At 39.6% G+C, this 18,115-nt stretch overlaps 1 protein-coding gene across 1 annotated transcript in view; it reads left to right on the forward strand.

Annotated features, from left to right (window-relative positions):
- The window catches only part of INTS4 (integrator complex subunit 4), a 113,246-nt gene that overhangs the window by 4,900 nt on the left and 90,231 nt on the right, over nucleotides 1–18,115 (forward strand). Inside the window, exons 2-3 of the mRNA XM_082659635.1 lie at nucleotides 1,204–1,398; nucleotides 13,882–13,999. Of these exons, the coding sequence (XP_082515761.1) occupies nucleotides 1,204–1,398; nucleotides 13,882–13,999 (313 nt within the window). The remainder of the gene's footprint in view (nucleotides 1–1,203; nucleotides 1,399–13,881; nucleotides 14,000–18,115) is intronic.

An 18,115-nucleotide genomic window follows, 5' to 3' on the forward strand; every position in this document is an offset into this window, starting at 1 on the left:
CAGTGTCTTGCTGTTTTCTGAGTATAGGTCTTTTACCTCCTTATGTAGGTTTATTCCTAGGTATTTTATTCTTTTTATTGCAATGGTGAATGGGATTGTTTCCTTAATTTCTCTTTCTGATCTTTCATTTTTAGTGTATAGGAATGCAAGTGATTTCTGTGCATTAATTTTGTATCCTACAACATTACCAAGTTCGTTGATTAGCTCTAGTAGTTTTCTCATGATTACTGTTGATTACAACTTTTATCTTCTGTTGTGATCTTCTCTATATCTACATACCAGGGCCTTACGTAAGCCCTGGAGTAACAGGTTCCCTTTTACGTGAACTTTTTGGCACTCATCATATGTAACAGATGCATCTAGAATAGTTCTAGTTAGGCACCATCCTTGGGAAAGTTGAGAAAATAGCTACTCAGCTAATTTTGTGTGTTCTGTGGTTCAGATGAGGATCCCTGATTGAGATAGACTAGTGGTAGGTCATCATTTCTGTTTTTTATGGATGATAAAAATGTGAATCATGACATACTTAGAATAGAGCAGCAGAGTTGGAATCAGAGACAACTTCTAATTCCAAATCAATCATTCAGTAAATATTTGTTAAGTAGCTGCAGTTTGCTAGGCATATGGCAATGTATTTCTTTCCTATACTGACCATCCTTCTAACAAAGGTAGAATGATTTGGGTGAAAATAGTCATCCGTTATGAGAGGAAGATTTTTGTCCTCAGTGTAAGCTGCAGACCATTCCCATCAGTTGTAGTTTTCTTAGGAGGCAAGGTGAGCCTAGTAAGTGCCTCAGCACAGTCTGAATATATTTGTCGAATTGAGATTTCTTTTCTAATAAGGAGTGGAGCAGATCCTTTGTGTGTCCTCTTAACCCTAAAGCTACAACAATCCTAAGAGATAGGCAGAACAAAATATTCGTGGACCTACTTTACAGAGAAAGAAACTGAGACTTAGAGAAGTTAAATAACTTACCCAAAGCTGTAGGAGCTAGTGAAAAGCAAAATTGGGACTCATAGCTTTGTCTCCAGTTGGCTCCTTTCCCAGTTCATAACACTGCTTTTTGTTTAAGCTGGGTCTGTTACCTAAATACATTATTTTGGTATAGGAAAAATTATTTCCATCAAACAAAGTAAAGTTAAATTTGCAACTCTCTGTTTTCAGTCAAGTTTTCATGTTTTATCTTTCCTACCCTCTTGCAGCAACAGCAGGAGGAAATTGCCACTAAGAAACTCCGACTGACAAAACCAAGTAAATCTGCAGCACTCCACATAGATCTGTGTAAGGCTACCTCCCCAGCAGATGCTTTGCAGTACCTACTTCAGTTTGCCAGGAAGCCTGTGGAGGCAGAAAGTGTGGAGGGAGTAGTCAGGATTCTCTTGGAACATTATTACAAGGTAAGAAGGTCTTGAGGACCTGATGAGAGTGTGTATGGGAGTATGTATAGGAGTTGTATCATGTGTCTGCAGAATAGGTTAATATGCAAAATAAATAATAAGTGTTCATTCAGCAGTCTTTTACTGAGTGTCTTCCATGTGCTAGGCACTGTGGATACAGAGATAAAAAAGATCCAAAAGGTCCAAAAAGATCCTATTATCAGAAGCTTTCATGGGCTTCCCTGGTGGCAGAGTGGGGACGTGGGTTCCAGCCCTGGTCCGGGAAGATCCCACATGCTGTGGAGCAACTAAGCCTGTGCACCACAACTACTGAAGCCTGCGCGCCTGGCGCCGGTGCTCCACAGCAAGAGATACCACTGCATTGAGAAGCCCATGCACCGCAATGAAGAGTAGCTCCTGCTTGCGGCAACTAGAGAAAGCCCACACACAGCAAAGAAGACCCAATGCAGTCAAAAAAAAAAAAAAAAGGTTACAATATCTAGATGGAAACAGATGTGAATGATAAAATGCATCAAATTGCTCAGAGTACTGAGACTGCGTTGGAGCACAAAGGAGGAGTTAACTTCAACCATGACCCTTCTGTAACCAGATTTGTCTCTGGCATATAGTCCTCTCATTCTGCTGTTACTGCTTTAATTCAAGGCCCTCATATCTAACTGCAATAGTCCTTTTTTTTTTTTTAACTTTTTTAGCTAAGTGGCATTTTATTTCTCTATTTTCATGGGTTAGAAAAAAACATCAATTCATGCATAGTTAAATAGAGGAAATATTTTAAGCAGAAAATGAAATTTGTAAAATGGTTTATTTTTCAGTTTTTATTTGTAAGTAAGATCTGAAGTAAAAGAAGAAATAATTTTCAAATATTTGAATCACAGATGACTTCGGATTTTAAACTTTAGTAGGAAAATTATTGAGCTTATAGAAAAGTAGAGAATACTGTATGAACTGCCAAATACCCATCTTTGGGATTAAATAGTTATTAATATTTTGTCAAATTTGCTCAGTTTGTTTTCCTGAAGTTTTTTTAAAGTATCATAATACTTTTCCCTAAATAGTTCAGTAAATACCTCTTACAAAGGGACACTTAAAAAATATAACCATCTAAGCATCTCAAGTAAAATTAACGTCATCTAACAAATGGTCCATATTCACATTTCTCTAGTTGTTCCCCAAATATCTTGTTATAGTTGATTTGTTCAGATCGAAATGCAAACTGTCTCCACATATGGCATTTGCTTTTTTAAAAATCTAGAACAATTTTTATTATTTTGGTGACATTGACCTGTTAAAGAAATTTGGTCAGTTGTTTTGTAAAATGCCTTGTTTTCTACAACACTATGTTAGTTCCTGTTACACAGTATAGTGATTCAGTATTTCCATACATTTCAAAATGTTCACCACAATAAGTTGAGTTATGATTTGTCACCATACAAAATATTAAATAGTTATTGACTATATTCCCCACCCTGTACGTTTCATACCCATGACTCATTTATTTTGCAACTGGAAGTTTATATCTCTTAAGCTTCCTCATCTATTTCTCTCCTCCCCCCCAACCCCTTCCCCTCTGGCAAACACCTATGTATCTCGATATCTATGACTCTCTTTCTGTTTTGTTGTGTTTATTCATTTGTTTTGTTTTGTTGATTCCACATGTAACTGAAATCATATGGTGTTTGTCTTTCTCTGACTTATTTCACTTAGCATAATACCCTCTCGGTCCATCCATGTTGTCGCAAATGGCAAGGTTTCATTCTTTTTTTATGGCTGAGTAATATTCCATTGTATATATAAATCACGTCATCTTTATCCATTCATTTATCGATGGGCACTTAACGTTGCTTCCGAATCTTGGCTGTGATAATGCTGCAACAAACATAGGGGTGCGTATATCTTTTGGAATTAGTATTTTTGTTTTCTTCTGATAAATACCCAGGGGTGGAATTGCTGGACTGTATGGAATTTTGTTTTCAACTTTTTGTCATGGAACATTTCAACTATGTATACAATTAGAGAGAATAGTTTAATTCCCATGTACTCATTACCCATCTTCAACAATTATCATTTTATGTCTAAATTTGTTTTATTCCCACCCCCACTCCTACTGTCCACTTCCATTTCCTCCACTCTCACCCTCTACCAGATTCTTGTGAAAACAAATTCCTGGCATCATATCATTTTATTCATAAATTTCAGTTTATATCTCTAAACAATAAAGACTCTTTTTAAAAACATAATCACAATACCGTTACCATGTCTAAAAGAAAAATTGGACTCAGGCATTCTGATGTCAGACCCCAAGCTCTTTAACCAGGCCATGCTGTGTGCATTAGTCTAGCAGATTCTAGCCCCAGAGGAAAGGAGGAGGGATGATAAATGGGTCCAGTTCTAGATTGATGACTATAGTGTTTTTTTATTCTTCTATTTTATACAGAAATATGGTATCTTGTATTTTAGTAGATAACTACTTTGGCTTCTGCTTTTCTCATTCAAGGTTTTCTGTAGCTGAACTTGTTAATATTTCACATGAGGGGTTCTTCACTTATACTACTGTGTTAGTTGCTGTGGAGGATGTTGGGAACCGTGAGACATGTTCTTTGTCCTTTAAGGGCCAGTAGTATAGTTGGTAGATCAAATATATATGTGATATATAGATGGTAAGGCCTTGAGTTATTCATTTGTTTATTTTTTTTATTCACTCTAAGTGTTCTGAATTCTAATTCTGTGCCAGGCCTTGTGCTTCATGTTGATGATACAGAGATTAATATATGATCCCTGATCTGAGTCTAGTTGGGTAGATTAGACAAAAAATGGATAATAATACAATGTTATAGGTGCTACGAAATCTGAGACAGGTTATGATATAACTTTAAAGAAGAGGGTAATCAATTGTACTTGGGAGCACGGGCCTAGAAGGGCATTATAGAGTAGTGATGCTTGAGATGAATCTTAATCAGATTATGGGTAGTTGGAAAGTAGGAGGAAAGACGTTTTAGAAAGAAGGAGCAATTGTGAGCAAAGGCATCGAGATGTGAAATAACTTATCACGTTAGAAGAAATACAGGTAGTTTGGCTGCTGTAGATTTTATTTTATTTTATTACTTTTTAAATTAATTATTTTTGGCTGTGTTGGGTCTTCGTTGCTGTGTGTGGGCTTTCTCTAGTTGCGGCGAGCGGGGGCTACTCTTCGTAGCGGTGCGCGGGCTTCTCATTGCGGTGGCTTCTCTTGTTGCGTAGCACAGGCTCTAGGCCCACGGGCTTCAGTAGTCGTGCCATTTGGGTTCAGCAGTGTGGCTTGTGGGTTCTAGAGCTCAGGCTCAGTAGAGCTCAGGCTCAGTAGTTGTGGCACACGGGCTTAGTTGCTCCGTGGCATGTGGGATCTTCCCGGACCAGGGCTCGAACCCGTGTCTCCTGCATTGGCAGGCGGATTCTTAATCACTGCGCCACCAGGGAAGTCCCTGGTGTAGATTTTAAATTGAGAACTCTTTACTTTAGACTAGAAATCTTGTCTAATGGAAGGTTCTTGTATTCTACCTTGGGGGTTTTTGTTTTAGACATGTCACTCTCGGGGGCGGTATGGAGGATGGAGGAACTGAATGAGGGCAAGACGGGAGTTAGGGTGACCAACTAGGAGACTGATAAGTCTACAGCAAGATGAGGAAAGCCTGAACAAGGCCAGTTTTAATGTGAGAAGAGCAATTATTAGAGAGGCCTTCCCCCAAGGCAGTTTTAAGCTTAGGCATGAAAGGTACCAGGGGATAATTTCAGAAAGTAGAAGAACTTGAGTAAAGTATCTAGATGAAGAAAGAATGTTACTAGGTCAGATACTCTTTCCTCCTTGCCTTCCTCTTATCTGCTAGACTTAGTACTTCTGTTTTCTGTGCTGCTCCCTTGTGTTTGGAGGTCTGTGACTCCATTCCAGACCATTGAAAGACTATGTATCTTTTCTGTCCTCTTTCACTGCAGAATTAGGGTATTTGACTAATCTATTGTCTCTGAAAGACAATTACTTGATTTGATGATGTTATTTTAATGATTTGAAGTCCACAAAGAATTGGCTTTTATTTGTGTTCAAAACTGAATTTGGTATCTCCCTTCATTCTCCAGTTTACCTTATAGCAAGGAGTGTACCACCAACAATATAGACCCTTAAATCAGAAACCCAAGAAGGATCCTAAATATAACCCTCACCCTTTCCTTTCTCCATATTCCCTTCCTCACCAACTCATGTTGATTTTACCTTCTAAACATCTCTTAAGTCCATCTACCTCTCTGTTTCCATTACCTCAGTAATATAAACAACTGTCATATTTTTAATTTATTATTATTATTTTTTAATTTTTTGGCTGCACCACACAGCATCAGGATCTTAGTTCCCCAACCAGGGATCGAACCCGCACCCTCTGCAGTGGAAGTGCAGAGTCTTAACCGCTGGACCGCCAGGGAAGTCCCAACTATCATATTTTTAAGCTTTACTATGAAATGTAACATGTAAAGAATACGTAGAAAAACCTCATATAGCCTATTGATCAACATGAACACTGTATGTGACTACCATCCAGGTCAAGAAATGGAATATAATCAGCCTCCCATAGGCCCCCTCAAAACTCCTTCTAATTATTTCTCCCCCCTTTCCCAAAGATAACCACTACTCTCCTGACTTTTGGGGTAAAAAATTCCTTTAAAAAATTTTTTTACCATTTAAACTTGTACTAAATACAGATTTATTTGGTAAAAAAAAAACACACTCCTTTCCTTCCTTCCTTCCTTCCTTCCTCTTTCCCTCCCTCCCTCTCTGTATGTATCTTTTTTTGTGGGACTTTTGCTCAAAATTCTGTGAGATTTATCTATATTATTAACTGTAGCTGTAGTTCATTCATTTTTACTACAGTATAAGACTTCGGGCTTCCCTGGTGGCACAGTGGTTGAGAGTCCGTCTGCCGATGCAGGGGACACGGGTTCGTGCCCCGGTCCGGGAAGATCCCACATGCCGTGGAGCGGCTGGGCCCATGAGCCACGGCCGCTGAGGCTGCGCGTCCGGAGCCTGTGCTCCGCAATGGGAGAGGCCACAACAGTGAGAGGCCCGCGTACCGCAAAAAAAAGAAAAAAAAAAAAAAAGATTTCATTGTATGAGTATACCATAATTTATTTATTCATTCTATTATTGATGGACATTTAGACTGTTTCCAGGTTTTAGCTATTATAAGAAATATTGCCACAGACATTTTTATACAAGTCTCTTGGTGTGCATGGCTTGCATTTCTGTGTAGTATATACCCTGGAGTGGAATTACTGAGCCAACTGTTTTCCAAAGTGATAATACCAGTTTACACTCGTATTAGCACTGTGTGAGAGTTCCAGTTGTTCCACATACTTTCCAATAGCTGCAATTGATTTTCTTCATTTTTTTTTTTTAAAATTTATTTATTTATTTATTTATTTATTTTTGACTGTGTTGGGTCTTCGTTTCTGTGCGAGGGCTCTCTCCAGTTGCAGCGAGCAGGGGCCACTCTTCATCGCGGTGCGCGGGCCTCTCACTATCGCGGCCTCTCTTGTTGCGGAGCACAGGCTCCAGACGCGCAGGTTCAGTAGTTGTGGCTCACGGGCCTAGTTGCTCCGCGGCATGTGGGATCCTCCCAGACCAGGGCTCGAACCCGTGTCCCCTGCATTGGCAGGCAGATTCTCAACCACTGTGCCACCAGGGAAGCCCGATTTTCTTCATTTTGACAATTCCTGTGGATGTGTAGTCACTGTGGCTTTAATTTGCATTTCTTAGATTACTATAAAGGGGAGCAACTTTAATACGTTTAACTGGATATTCTTTTGGGTAATACCTATGTATGTCTCTTGCCTATTTTACAAATTTTTTTTTTTTCCCTTATTGCTTTGTGGGAATTCTTTATATTCTGGGTACAAGTTCTTTGGTTATACATGTTACAAATATCGTCTCCCTTTTTAGTCCCTTAATGTTGTATTTTGATGAAAATAAGTTCTTAATGTAACCCAATTTGACAGTCTTTTGAGTTATATTTTGTGCTTTTCTTGTCTGATTGATATAAGAAGGGTTTATCTACCCTGAGCTCATTAAGACATTTTGCTACATTATTATTAGAAGCTTATTATTTGTTTTTCATACATGGAATTGATTTGTGTGTGTGATGCTTTGGTGTATGGAAGTCCAAATGTCCCAGCACCATTTACTGAAAAGAATGTCCTTTCCCCATTGTTTTGCAGTACCACCTTTCTGGTAAATTAAGTGTCTGTATATGGGTGGGTATGTTTCAGGGCTGTCTCTTCTACTGTTCCGTTTATTTATTCTTATGCCAATACCATGCTGTCTTAGCATAACATTATAATAAATCTTGACATCTGGTAGGACAACTTCTCCCACCTTCCTCTTCTTTAAGAATATATTAATTGTTCTTGGTCTTTTAATTTCTTTATAAATTTTGAGCCGGACCAGGGCTCGAACCCGTGTCCCCTGCATTGGCAGGCGGATTCTTAACCACTGCACCACCAGGAAAGTCCTTTTGTACTTCTTTTTGTTAGTTATTCCTAGGTAGTTAATATTTTGTTATTGTAAATGATATGTTTAAAAAATTTTATTTTCTAACAGTACAGAATGGATATTCAGAAATGCAATTGATTTTTGCTTATTAAATCCTATATCTAACAACCTTGCTAAGCTCATTTAACAATTTTAATAAATTATGTGTAGATTTTGGATTCTTTACAAATAACCATATCAGCATATAATGACTTTGATATTAATATTATGATACCAACTATCTCTTGATTAAAGTTTACATGGTATACCTATTTCTACTTTTTATTTTCATCTTTTTTATAGCATTTTATTTTATGACCCATGTAAAAAACATGTAGTTAGTTTTTTAAAAATTTCACTTGACAGTGTTTTTCAATTGGAGCATTTAGTTCATTACATTTAATGTGTTTATTGATATATGCCGGTTTAAATCTACCCTCTTATTAAATGCCTTCTATTTGTCTTACCTGCTCAGTGTTCTTTTCTTTTCTCTCATTTCTTGCCATCTTTTGCATTGACTCTTTTAAAAAAATTCTCTCCTCCACCCCTTTTTTATTAGCTTGGGAGTTATACATTCTTTTACACTTCTTTTACTGGTTATAACCTAGCTATTACATGAATTCTTGACTGATCAAAGTCAAGTGTTAAATGGTACAGTTTCTATTTTGAACAATGTGAGGACTTTAACTTCATTTATCCACCTTCCTGACTTACATGTGTGAATGAAGTTTTATGTTTTAATTCTCCATTTTTCACTCTGGAAGACATTGTTATTTTCTACAGGCAATATTCATTTAAGTTTACCTGTGTATTTATCATTTACCCACATGTATTTATCATTGCTTTTCTTTCCTTCTTGTATCTGTGACTGTTTATTCATCTGGGATTATTTTCCTTTTGGCTGATGAATACCCTCTGATATTTCCATTTATTGTGAGTTTACTGGTGGCACTCAGTGACAAATTCTTTGTGTTTGTATGTATGGAAAAGTTTTAAGTTTTACGTCCATTCTTTTTTTTTTTGGCCATGCTGCATGGTTTATGGGATCTTAGTTCCCCAACCAGCCACTGAACCTGGGCCACAGCAGTGAAAGTGCTGAGTTCTAACCACTGAGCTGCCAGGGAATTCCCTTTATGTTCCTTCTTTTTTAAATTTAATTTAATTTAATTTAATTTTATTTTATTTATTTTTGGCTGCTTTGGGTCTTTGTTGCTGTGCATAGGTTTTTCTCTAGTTGCGGCAAGTGGGGGCTACTCTTCGTTGCGGTGCATGGGCCTCTTATTGCGGTGGCTTCTCTTGTTGTGGAACACGGGCTCTAGGTGCTCGGGCTTCAGTAGTTGTGGCTCACAGGCTCTAGAGCACAGGCTCAGTAGTTGTGGTGCATGGGCTTAGTTGCTCCATGGCATGTGGGATCTTCCTGGACCAGGGCTTGAACCAGTGTCCCCTGCATTGGCAGGTGGATTCTTAATCACTGTGTCACCAGGGAAGCCCCTACCTCCCTTCTTGAACGATGTTTTTGCTGTGTGTAGAATTTTAGATTGGCTGTTTTTCTTTATTTGTTTGTTTTTAGTATTTTAAATATATCATTGTATTGTTTCCTTTGAGAAGTCACACACACGTTTTTCTTTTTTGGCATCTGTAATACGATTCTAGTTTTCCTCAGCGGGAAGGTTGTTCTGTATTATCTAGCCTGCCCCTAACGTAAGTGGGAGTCTTGGCATTCCCTTTTGCTGGACTATAGCGGTATACTCTTTTTTTTTTTTTCGCGTATTAAGTTTTATTTAATTTATTAAAAGAATGAATGGAAAGATGAATAATTCTTTGGAACCATTCAAATTCTTTTGCTGTTCTATAATTTTTTTAATCAAATACTCCTTTTTTTATTTTTCGCTGCTCAAAGGATTAAATTTTTTTTCAGAAATATGGAATGCTTCATGAATTTGTATGTCATCCTTGCATGGGAGCCATGCAAATTTTCTCTCTATTGTCCCAGTTTTAGTATATGTGCTGCCAAAGCAAGCACCGTAATTACTCTTAATTTGTCTCTGGCTACTTTTGCCCCTTCCAATCCAATCATTATATTGAGGCTGGTTTGGTATTTCAGAAATTTGAATCTGTTTATGTCACTCTCCTCGTTATAGTTATTCGAAGGATTTTTATTGTTCTTAGGACAAAGACTATTCATTTGTTTATTCAACAGTGAACAAATATGTATTGAATTCCTGCTACATTCTGGGCACTATCAGAGGCACTTGCCATAATTCTCAAAAAGTTGTGGCACCTGCTTGCCTCTGTAGCCGCATTTCATGGTAGTCTACATTTTAGCCACATTGCCCCCTTTTTCAGTTCTGGAAGCTGTGGTGTTCTTTCATGACTGAGAGCATTCATTTATTCTTTTCTCTCTGCCTCAAATTAAAGTCCGTGTTTGTTATATGCTTTCATAGAACTCTTTATTTTTCCTTTACAGTACAACTTTGTAATTATGTATTTGGACATTACTTGACAATTGTCTGCCTTGCCCATTAAAACTTAAAGTTCCATGAGGGCAGTGTATCCCCATGGCCAAACACAGTGGCTCCTTGTAAGTACTCAGGAAATCCTGTTGAACAGATGATGGATGAATTATTTAATTCACCGAGTGAATTAAGTAGGACACGTGGCTTTTCCTTTTCCTATACTCTTCCCTTTATTTTTATCAGAATGTACGAAGTGCTTTCTGGGCATTCTGCTTGTCACTTTAGCAGCTCACAGTTTGGTTGGGGAAACAGACACAATCACATAATACACTATGATAATTACAGTGCACTGGTGAGGGGCATGATAAAGGGTTGCACCAGGCTGCTTGGGTGGTCCAAGGGGAAGGGCACTCTTGTCCAGTTCAGGCATCAGAGACAAACTTCCTGGGGTTGCTGACACCTGAGGGGCAGGAGGGAGTGGCTGTGGGAGGCAGGGAGAGCAGTTTAGGCAGAGGAGCAATCTGAGCAGAAGTACAGAAACTTGAAGCCTCATGGCATCAAGCGTGGTGGGGAATTGTGGGAGCTGACGTACGGGACAGTCTTGGCAGGCCGTTGTGTCATGCTCAGCAGCTCAGGCTTCTTTCCATAGGAAACTGGAAGCTTTTGAAGGGTTATGAATGTTTGTGCGGAGTTTTAAATTTAACATTCTTTTAAAAACCCCAACTGTAGCATTTATTGTAACAAATTCAAGCAGTATAGAAGTGTATAAAATAAAGAATGAGACTTGCCTCTGCAAATAAAAAAGTTAGAAAACAAAATATACTCTCCAGAGATTACTCTGGAGAGAATCACTGTAACAGATATGTATGTATTCTTAAATGCAGCATTTTAGAATCTTCCATATTCTGGGTTTGCAACATTCTTCTGCCTGGAATGCTGCTTCCCTAAAACTTCCTATTGCTCTCTGTCTCACTCAGTTAAGTGTCCGTTCAAAAGTCATATCCGTAGAGTGGACTTCCCTCACTGTCCTGTCTATAACAGCCTCTCCACAGTACTCTTTAACCTCTTACACACGTCGTTTTTCTTCAGAATGCTTACCATCTGAAATTACATATTTTCTTTTGCCAGTCTTTATTTTTAAATTTTTTATTCTTTTTGGCCGAGCCACACGGCTTGCACGATCATAGTTCCCCGACCAGGGATTGAACCTGGGCCCATGGCAGTGAAAGCACCAAGTCCTAACCACTGGACCACCAGAGGATTCCCTCTTTCGCCAGTCTTATCCACTTGAATATAAGCGCTATGAGAGCAGGGATTGCGTCTGTTTTATTCACTGTTGTATCCCCAGCAGCTAGAATGATGCTCGGCACATAGTAGGTACTCCTTGAATGTTTGTTGAATGAGTAAATTAATTTGCATTTTAGATAGAATAAGTACTTTCATGTGATTTTTCTAAAAAGTTAACTTTTTTTTTTGTAAATTTACAAACATACACAAAAGGAGAGAAAATAATATGAGCTTTCCAGTGTTCCTCATCCAGCTTCAACAATTATCAACATTTTGCTCTTCTTGTTTGGTGCATTCCCCTACTTTTTTGGGGGTGGGGCAAATCCCAGGCAACATATCATTTTACCTATAAACACTTAATTATCTGTGTTTAACAAATTAGGACTTTTTTTAGGACTTAAAAAAATGACACTTAACAATAATCCTTAATAGTGTATAATACCTAGTCCATGTTCAGCTTTCACTGATTGTCTTAAAGTCTTTTTACAGTTGGTTTGTTTGAGCAGGATTCACATGTTGCATTTCGTTAGTTTAGCTGTCCTTTTCAGTTTCTTTTAATCTATAGCATTCCCTCCCCCCACCACCTTTTCTTTCCCATGATATTTATTGTTTAAAAACCAGGCATTTTACCCTGTGGAATTTCCCATATTCTGGGCTTGGTGATTGCATCCTTATTTTTCACGTGTTTTTTATTTGCTCTTTATGGTACCTATCGGAGTACCATATTCATAGGGATTCAGTTCAGGTTTTATTACCCTCCACATGAAAGGACTGATGATCATAGAGGAAGGAAGGAAGGGCATTAATATTTGATTGCCTTCTGTATGCCCATTTCTGTGTGAGTTGTTTTCCTCTCAGTAGCTGTTTGAGGTTGTTATTAGCCCCATTTCACAGATGAGGCTTAGGAAATTAATTAGCCTGTTCAAGACATATAGCTATTACATAGTGAGTCCAGGCTTCACACCTCAATCTGGCCAATTTCAAAGCCCTTTCTCCTTCTGCTGCACTCCACAGCTTAAGTTCCCAAGAAAATGACTTTCCCAAGGTTGAACATATGGTAAGTGGTGTGCCAGGATTCAGGGTCTTCTGACTGCATATCTTTTGTCCCTTCTCCTGCTTCAGGCCTTCTTGTTGTGCCCAGTTACCTCCTTAGAAACTGGGGTCACATCTAGAAGGCACTTCATCTTTTGAGCATACATTTAAGTAATTTTGTCCTTGGGACAGAAATGCTTGCTTAATCTTAGCGTTGGCAAGGTACTTTTTTTTTTTTTTATTTTACCTATGTTTATTGAACATCTGTCTACTTAGTGCCAGATATTGTGCTACATACTTGCGATATGGTGATGAACAAAAAGACATGTTCCTTTCGGTCTTTGGGGAAAATTTCTCACCATAGGAATCTTGGTGCAAATTAGAGACCACCTCCCGATATTGAAGCTAAATGGGCCACGCTAACTCATGTCTTAGTCTCTCTTGCCCTGGGCCCCAGACCCAGGACCTAGACCCAGACAATGATTCACCTGCCCCAGACTTTTCTTTAAAATATTTATTTATTTATTTATTTGGCTGCGCCGGGTCTTACTTGTGGCATGCAGGATCTTTGTTGCTGCATGCAGGATTTTTACTTGTGTCATGTGGGATCTAGTTCCCTGTCCAGGGATTGAACCTGGGCCCCCTGCATTGGGAGCACAGTCTTAACCACTGGACCACCTGGGAAATCCCATCACCTGCCCCAGACTTCTGATCAGGATCTGGTGATCCAAAAAAACACAGGTAGAACGAAAACTTCTTTCTGGTGATAGCAGTAGTAGCTGCAGCACCCAATTTCTGGGACTCCAAAAACAGTGGTGCTGACAGCAATGTTGAGTGCCCAGTGCTGGCAGTGTTGGTGGTCCAAGTTGCTGCAACTCATGTCTAATGTTACTGCAAAGTGGAGGAAAGTTACTTTTAATCCCAAAAGCACACATCTCCTTAGAAGTTAATGACATCAGGAAGGCATAAAATATTCCCATTCACTTTGCAGTATTTAGGTGTAACATACAGATTGAGAAAAGCTTTCTGCCCCCAAAGCATATAAAGTTAATTTTTCAGAAATAAAGCTTAAGAAATACTTGTTGACTCTGTTTTGAGATATTAGTTTCCCATGTTCCTGAGAGTAGAGCATCAATGTAACAATAGCTGCTTTTGTTTCAGGAGAATGATCCATCTGTGAGACTGAAAATTGCATCATTGTTGGGTTTACTGTCAAAGACAGCAGGATTTTCACCAGACTGCATTATGGATGATGCCATTAACATCCTGCAGAATGAAAGTAAGTTGCAATTTAAAAGCTATATAGGGAATTCCCTGGCTGTCCTGTGGTTAGGACTGAGCTGCCACTGCAGGGGGCATGGGTTTGATCCCTGGTTGGGGAACTAAGACCCCATATGCTGCAGGCCTGGCCAGAAAAAAAGAAAAAGCTGTATAATTAGATCAGAAATCTTTAGTTCCTTTTGTATACAATGTAGAACAAAATTTTGTCGTGTTGGTGGTTATTGAAAAGGAATTTGAGGGTGATTCAATAAAACCATGTACATATATTTACAGTAGAGTTAAAATACAGGTTTGTCTCTTAATAGCTATCATTTATTGATCTCTACTAAGTGCCATATACTTAAGATAGTTTACATATGACATAAGATAGATACTATTGTCCCTGTTTTATAGGCTGGGAAACTGAAGCTCAGAGAAGTTAACTAACTTGTTCAAGGTTACATAGTATGTGACAGAGTTGATGTTTTGTTGACTGTGCCTACTAACTCAGAAACTGCCCTGGTGCTGCCCTGGTCATGGGGTCCCCCATAGTTTACTTCCTATAAAGGCAACATCTCCCAAGTCTCATATGTTGTTGCCTTTTCTGTTTGTTCCTTGTTGATGCCCACTAAAATTATTCTCAGTGTTTAGGTGAAAAGGAAAACTGTTTTACCTTAAAATTTTTTTTCTTTGATTATCTAGTTTTATTTATGTACAAGATTTTCTTATAGGGTTAGTGCCTCATTGCCTTGATATTTATTCTAAAATTAAATAAAATGAAATCCGTTGTGGCTGTTCCTGAAAGTACTATAGTTTTGTTTGAATTGTTTGTAGTTTCAAAAAATAGTTTTATTTCATTTTAGGGTATACATATTTAAACAAATATGATTATTTAAATATTGGACAACATTTAGTCTATCAACTTGAGGTTATGAGAGTAATAAAGGTCCAGTGAACTCAAGAGACAATCTAAATTCACTTACTGTACAACTGTTTAATGATAACAAATATCTTTTATAAGTGGCCCATGGGTTGAAGTTGAGAATTTTTTATTTTGTTAGAAGGAACTTTAAATTTTACCTGTATTGAATTTTGACCCAAGACTTTTAATTCACAGGAAACAATCAAAATATATTAAAAAAATTTTTTGGCATTTATTGAAATGCCAATGTAATGACATTAGGGAGAAATTTAAAAAGTATTCCTACTACTACCATAAAACAATTTGATGGGGGCGGAGTCAAGATGGCAGAGTAGGAGGACGCTGAGTTCGCATCTCTGCACAGCTAGGGCACCTACCAGGCACTGGTGGGGGACCACAGACATTGAAGGGGATGGTAGGAACCACTGAGTGACTGGGTAGGGGGAGTGTGACATGTCGGGGAGTGAGGGGGAAGGAGAAGTGGAGGTGGGATGGGACTGGCGCCCCTGAGGGGCGGCTGGGGGAGGGGAGGGGTTCCCAGACCAGGTGGGGCCCACCCATGGTTAGCGGATCAACAGGGACAGGGGAGACCCTCGGGAGAGGGGAGGAATGGAAGGGAGCACAGCCAGCATTTCCCTGCCCACTTGGGCCCGTGGGGAGCCTGCTGAGGTCCTGGGCCTAATCCTCTGCCCTCGGAGGTCCAGCAGTGCTGAGCCTAAGCTCCGTCCACACACCCCCACCCAGGGCCTTACCTCTGAACTCCAAACTCTGCACACCAAGGCCCCCCTCAGGCCGTGCTGCCTTTCCCCACAGGTGCTACACCTAGGTTCCCCCACACTAAACCCCACCCCCGCCTAAGTTCTGCCCCTGCCTAAGCTCTGCCCCCACAGCCAAGGGTCTTTTTTAATTTTTTAAATTTTTTTAGGTTGTGTTTCTGTTTTACCTTGTTGTTGTCGATTCATTTATATTTTGATTTTTCTAATTTTATTTTATTCTTTATAGTTTGTTATTCAGCTCCTTTTGGCTTGTTCTCTTTTTTTTTTTTCTGTTGTGGTTCTGTTTTACCTTGTAGTTGTTTCACTTATATTTTTATTTTTCCTAATATATTTTTTGTTTTTTCTTATTTTATTTTATTTTTTATTTCTGTTATTGTACTGCTCCTTTTTTTTTTTTTTTTTTTTTTTTTGCAGTACGCGGGCCTCTCACTGTTGTGGCCTCTCCCGTTGCGGAGCACAGGCTCTGGACGCGCAGGCTCAGCGGCCATGGCTCACGGGCCTAGCCGCTCCGTGGCATGTGGGATCTTCCCAGACCGGGGCACAAACCTGTGTCCCCTGCATCGGCAGGTGGACTCTCAACCACTGTGCCACCAGGGAAGCCCCTGTACTGCTCCTTAGTGTGTGTGTGTGTGTGTGTGTGTGTGTGTGTGTGTGTGTGTTTCTATTGCTATGCTGCGTGGCTTGCAGGATCTTGGTTCCCAGACCGGGGGTTGAAGCTGAGCTCCTTGGTGGGAGTGCCGAGTCCAAACTGCTAGACTGGGCTTCCCTTGGTGGCGCAGTGGTTGGGAGTCTGCCTGCCGATGCAGGGGACACGGGTTCGTGCCCTGGTCTGGGAAGATCCCACATGCCGCAGAGCGGCTGGGCCTGTGAGCCATGGCCGCTGAGCCTGCATGTCCGGAGCCTGTGCTCCGCAGCTGGAGAGGCCACAACAGTGAGAGGCCCGTGTAAAAAAAAAAAAACAAAAAAAACAAACTGCTAGACTAACAGAGTACCTCAGACCCCAGGGAATATTAATTGGAGTGAGGTCTCCCAGAGGTCCTTATCTCAGCACCAAGATCCTGCTCTACCCAACTGCCTGCAAACTCCAGTGCTGGACGCCTTAGGCCAAACAACCATTAAGGCAGGAATACAGCCCCATACATCAGAAAAAATGAGACGACAGAAAAATATGTTACAGACGAAGGAGCAAGGTAAAAACCTACAAAATCAAATAAATGAAGCGTTAATAGGCAACCTACCTGAAAAAGAATTCAGAGTAATGATAGTGAAGGTCCAAAATCTCGGAAATAGAATGGAGGCACGGATTGAGAAAATACAAGAAATGTTTAACAAAGACCTAGAAGGACTAAAGAACAAACAAACAGTGATGAACAACACAATAACTGAGATGAAAAATGCACTAGAAGGAATCAATAGTAGAATAACTGAGGCAGAACATTAAGTAAGTGAGCTGGAAGATTGAATGGTGGGAATAACTGCAGAGGAGCAGAATAGAGAATAGAGTCAGCTGGTAGGCTCCACTCTAAGATGATCCTTTATGTCTTTGGAGGACTGTTAAATATTAGTGTTTTTTGCTGTTTTTCTGTGGCACCCATCAGTTTTTGACTCTCCTGCTAGGAAGACAGAGAAATGCCTGGCTGCTATGTTTTTTTTTTAGCCAAAGCAACTGAAGGGAGCTAGGGAGAAGGAGGGAGTCTCATTTTCAATACGTTGATTATCTCTTAATCTTCTCTTCTTCATTATATTTCCTCCCTGTCCTCACCTAGTATTCCCCAAATTAGATCCTTTCTGTCCTAATTTTTATAGAGAACAAACCTCCTATTTCAGTGGTCATTTGGTTATATAGGATAGGGAAGGAGGCAGGGGTCCAACTACTTCTTACAGACGCTTCAAACAAATCCCTGCCTCATCCCTGTTTTGGGGTGTGTTTTGGTTGTCTTTTTTTTTATTTATTTTTTTTGTGGTACGTGGGCCTCTCACTGTTGTGGCCTCTCCTGTTGCGGAGCACAGGCTCTGGGCGCACAGGCCCAGCGGCCATGGCTCACGGGCCCAGCCACTCCGCGGCACGTGGGACCCTCCCGGACCGGGACACGAACGGGGCAGTTCCCTGCATCGGCAGGCGGACTGTCAACCACTGTGCCACCAGGGAAGCCCTGGTTGTCTTTTTTAAAATCTACAATTCCTGAATTTTTCTGGGCGTATGGCTAGAATTTATTTGCTCTGTCACGACACCCTCCTCAGTAGGCATTTAGTATTAGATTTCTCAGTTTTGCCATAGACTATTTTTTTTGATTTTATTTATTTATTTATTGGCATACTAAGTATTTTTTTAACATCTTTGTTGGAATATAATTGCTTTACAATGGTGTGTTAGTTTCTGCTTTATAACGAAGTGAATAAGCTATATATATATATATATATATATATATATATATGT

Source organism: Grampus griseus (assembly GCF_964374135.1).
Source record: "Grampus griseus genome assembly, chromosome: 8".
Lineage (NCBI taxonomy): Eukaryota > Metazoa > Chordata > Mammalia > Artiodactyla > Delphinidae > Grampus > Grampus griseus.